Below are 4664 nucleotides of genomic sequence, written 5' to 3'. Positions count from 1 at the left end.
TAATACAATTAATTTGTGTTTTTAAATAATAAAATCATTTGACATACCCGATGTTACAACAATTGTTCAAAATTTTATCCACCAACGTGTAAACACATTTGGGTCCGTCTTACTCAGTTTCTACGAACTAACACAAATGTTGTCTTGCTTCACCATATCACAAATGCTTCACCATAAATTAAAACGATATCCATGAACTCCGAGTTGCTATACACGCAAACCATTTTTGACACTAACTACCCATTTTTGACACTAACTACTAAAAAAACTATTGAACAGATAACAGTTAATACTATTGCAACGATTTCAAAATCCGATTTCAGTATTCGGAGTCGCTGAGGCCACGTGGCTCTCCACGCGCATTGCGAATGACGCTAAAGACTACAGTTGTCAAGCTATGTAGTCTTTGAATGTACTATAACTTCAATAATTTTTTTCTAGGAAACTATTAGGATTTTACAAAAATTTTTTTTACGATATTGACTCCATTTCTTATGCCGCGTCTATTCCCAAATTTTTTTGAATAAGTTCTGAATCACCCTGTATATGAGTCAGAAAAGTTTCCACCAATAATTACTTATTTTATTGTATCTAATTGAAATTGACTTACTTGCATTTATTACACAATCAACACTTTTTAATAACCTGCTGACAACCATGTTATAAAGTAAAATGTGAGTGTAAGGATCCATAACACGTACATCCTCTTTATATCGATTACGAAATTCAGCGCTGATAAGTTCATGCTCTGGAATCTGTATTTTTAATCTGAAAAATACAGTAATTAGAAAATTTAACACAAAGAACTGAATTGTTTACTTAAAAACTATAAGTATAGCTTTTTGGAATCAAATTACATCTTTTTGTGTATTAATTTTTGTGTCTAGCTTACTTTTACCTATTAAAAAATCTATATGATGATTTGAAATCCAACACTTTGCCATCTTCAGTTCGAAAATTATAGAAGGATGAAGATAGTTTGGAGTCATCCTTTTTTCCTCTCAGAACAATATCATATTTATTTATTACCTCCTCGGAACTTTGCAACTTATCAGCACACAAGTCTTTAGAATTAAGTGTCAATTCACTCTCTAACAAATCAAATATGTCACAAGAATCTCTGTCTCGGACATATTTTATTTCATTTTTCTCTAGATCATTTTCAGAATCTGGAAATGGAACAAAAAATAAGTAGTATACTACCGGGTGTTTCATTAAGTTCTCCCGGCACTAATAGAGGATGTTCCTTGGGTTATTTCTAGGAAAAAAGTTCATATAAACATATGTCCGATTTGCTTTACTTATTGAGCTATGTGAATTTGAAAATAAAATATTGGAAATTAATTTTCATTTTTATTTTTAGAACATCGGTAATAGTGATACATACATTCTTAATTTAAAAGGTTTTGGAAAATTCCACCTCCTACTTCAATACATTTGTCAGCACGCCTGTGAATTGCTCGCGTTGCATTTCTAATATTCGTGTGCTTTTCTTTTATTTACGTTGCAGCATTAACAATTCTTTGGATTAGAGCTTCGCGTGTTTGCACTTTCTCTTGATAAACCAAATCCTTCATCCAACCCCACATGTTGTAATCTAACGGATTGAGGTCTGGAGACCTAGCTGGCCAAATGTGTGGCCCACCTCGACCGTTCCAGCGACCAGAGTAATGCTCATTTTGGTAAGCAGTGACAACTCGGGAAATATGAGGTGGAGCTCCATTATGTTGCAAGTACATTCTTAATCGTCTTGCCAGAGGTACATCTTCAAGCAATCGCGGGAGTTCTTCCTCTAAAAATTGAAGATACTTTGGTCCGACCATTGATGCATGTTATGGGTGTTGTTGATACCGTCTCTGGTAAATTGTGACTCATCCGTAAATAAGTTGTAGCGATACAAATTCCTATTATTATTCAACCACTGACAAAATTCTACCTGCCTAGGGAAATCTTCTGGCTCCAGATGTTGAACACGCTGTAGATGGTATGGATACAACAGATTCTTGTTTAATGTTCTCCATACCCTGGTATTGGGAATCACTAAAGGGGTGGATATCCGTCATGTACTAACACCGGGATTACGCTCGGCCATAACAAGGATATTCTCTTCTTCTACAACACTCTGCTGACTTACCCGTTCATAGAGAATGCGAACACTTGGAAGTGAACCAGTTTCTCTGAGTGCATGAAAAGTTGTGGTAAACGTTTTTGGGGATGGAATGTGACGATTTGGGAAACGCTGTTGATATTCCAGTGAAGCTAGAGTAGCATTTCCATCGCAATTACCCAAAACAAACACCATATCGGCATACTCAGCAGTCGTAAACTTAAAAGGCATTGTTCGCGAATTTGCAAAATTGAATCTTCACACTAAACTGCAAGCTTGTCAAAACTGACAGTAACCTAGATAACATTTTACCACGGCAAATAAAACAAATTGTTTTATTTGCCGTGATTTTACCTTGCAAATGTCGTCAGAGCACACTTGACCAATGCGTAGCGTGCCGAGACGTAACGCAACAAATTTGATTATTACTTTTTACATTTAAATTTCAAATTCATGTAGCTCACAAAGTAAAGCAAATCGGACACGTTTATATAAACTTTTTTTCTAGAAATAACCCAAGGAACATCCTCTATTAGTGCCGGGAGAACTTCATGAAACACCCGGTATACTATATACTATAACTGAGTACTTTATTACATATCTACAATACATATAAACCTTTATAAGTATATCAATATCAGGCTTACTTATTATACTTCATGAAAACATGTTTCAACTACGTGGCAAAATTGTGCAAAAAAAAATAAATGAATTTCTTAAAGAAAGGCTATGTAAATTATTGTATTATTAATGATCTATATCATTAATCATTATCATTTCTAAATAAGTAAATATCCACAGAGAAAATCACAAGTATACATTATGCCCAACAATTCAAATTTATTAGGATTCCTCTAAATTGTTTCAAATAATTTAGTGCAAAACCAAATGCATGTACAAGTAATATTACTCCTAACTGTAATCAGGTAAGAAGCAAATAAGTTATTAATATAAAATAGTTCATTAAAATGAAAGTGATCATATTTCGATATTGTAGCATGGGACATATACCATTTTTAGGTAATGATTTCCGGGTCTACATAGAGAAATTTAACGATGAAATAAAATTCACAAATTAAGACATTGAAATAAGGAAGACAGACCCTGAGATTTCAAAAAAAAAAAAAATTCTGCATAGTAATGTCTATTTAATTTTAATTTGATATTTACATTCCATTTTGCAAACTTCATAATGCTGCAAATTTAAGAAAATTGAAAATTTTATGAAAAGCAATTAAACACCTGTTTGTTTCCATTGGTTATGAAAAAAAAAAACATTTTGCTAATATACTTATTGTGCAACTCTTTTCGATATCTCAGGTACGTCCACCCCTATTTTAATTTTTTTTCGCAACATTCACTTGAAATTTTTTCATCATGAACGTCCTCTATGTGGGATTAGAAATCATCCCTCAAAAGCCAATATGGGTTCCATGATTCGTTATAAAAATAAGATCACTTTAATTTTCATGAGCTGTCCATGCACTGATTCCTTGAAGTGTGAATACATAAAGGTCTATGATTAAAAAATATTTAAATATAGGTACTAAATAATTTTGTAATTGTTAACCCACAATAAGCGTAATAAAATCTTACCAGTAATTAAAGAATTTTTTTCATTATTGCTGTCAGACAATGTTGACGTTCCATTAATATTCTCCTCTATACATTTTGGTGCATCACACTCATGACTATTGACCCATATCCATCCATCTTTAGATACATCTATAATTGAATTTTCTTTTTTTGCTTGCAAATATCTTGATATTTCTTCTGACACAATATCTGCAAAATTGACCGCTTCTGGTCTATCAACATTAGCCCATGCACACATGCTTATAGCACTTCTATAAAAGAATTAAAAAAGGTACAATAATTATGTATTTATACTAAAATGTTGACAGCACGAATACAGTTTATGCTTTTTGGTAAACAATATTGTAAAATATTGTGCAATGCATACACTGATAGGATAAGTAATAGAAATATACATACTTCCAAGTAGATTAGATATACAAGTTCCCATCCCATGCACAAAAGGTGTAAGTAATTTATTTCTTTATCTTATGAGATATTAAAATATCACGGCATAGAATAAAAAAATACAAATACGGGTTGTTTACTTCAATATCTATATCTAGGTTATAGACAGGGTTGCCAGATTTTTTTTTTAACCTAGTAGCCATTAGCCAAACCAAAATTGAAAGTAGCCCAAAATAGCCTGACATCTAGTAACAAAAACCGTTATTTATAATTTTATACATTTGAAGTTTAAAACCATGCGGGTTTGAGTTTCTTCTGTGAGTCTGGGGATAACCATTTTCTAGTGGTATATGTGGACAACCCTTAGAAATAGAGTAACTGCTTGTTGTTCTCAGGTAAGTGTAAGAATACAACCACAGAATATATAATACATACAAGTATGTACAACTATGGTCTTAACAATCTAGTAGCTGCAACATGGGAAAAATTTGAGCTCACTTTGATCTTGACACATGTGATTTAGCTACTACTCAACAGATGGCAGCAATAAGTGCTAAAGGCTAAAGCACAGTTT

General features: G+C 32.7%; 1 protein-coding gene across 3 annotated transcripts in view; it reads right to left on the bottom strand.

Moving 5' to 3' along the window:
* The window catches only part of LOC108905156 (serine/threonine-protein kinase RIO3), a 14695-nt gene extending 10441 nt beyond the window's left edge, over positions 1 to 4254 (bottom strand). For 2 of the 3 annotated variants that reach the window (XM_018707936.1, XM_018707934.1), the window contains exons 1-4: positions 4103 to 4254; positions 3704 to 3954; positions 899 to 1169; positions 611 to 768 (exon numbers count right to left, since the gene is read on the bottom strand). In XM_018707936.1, the coding sequence (XP_018563452.1) occupies positions 611 to 768; positions 899 to 1169; positions 3704 to 3941 (667 nt within the window). In that variant the 5' untranslated portion in view covers positions 3942 to 3954; positions 4103 to 4254. Of the gene's footprint in view, positions 1 to 610; positions 769 to 898; positions 1170 to 3703; positions 4038 to 4102 lie in introns of those variants that run through there. The other variant, XM_018707935.1, reaches the window with a different exon arrangement.
* Positions 4255 to 4664: the final 410 nt, after the last annotated feature.

Source organism: Anoplophora glabripennis, unplaced genomic scaffold, assembly GCF_000390285.2.
Source record: "Anoplophora glabripennis isolate ALB-LARVAE unplaced genomic scaffold, Agla_2.0 scaffold264, whole genome shotgun sequence".
Lineage (NCBI taxonomy): Eukaryota > Metazoa > Arthropoda > Insecta > Coleoptera > Cerambycidae > Anoplophora > Anoplophora glabripennis.
The sequence above is the reverse complement of the archived record's forward strand: the minus strand, read 5'-3'. Positions and strand labels throughout refer to the sequence as shown.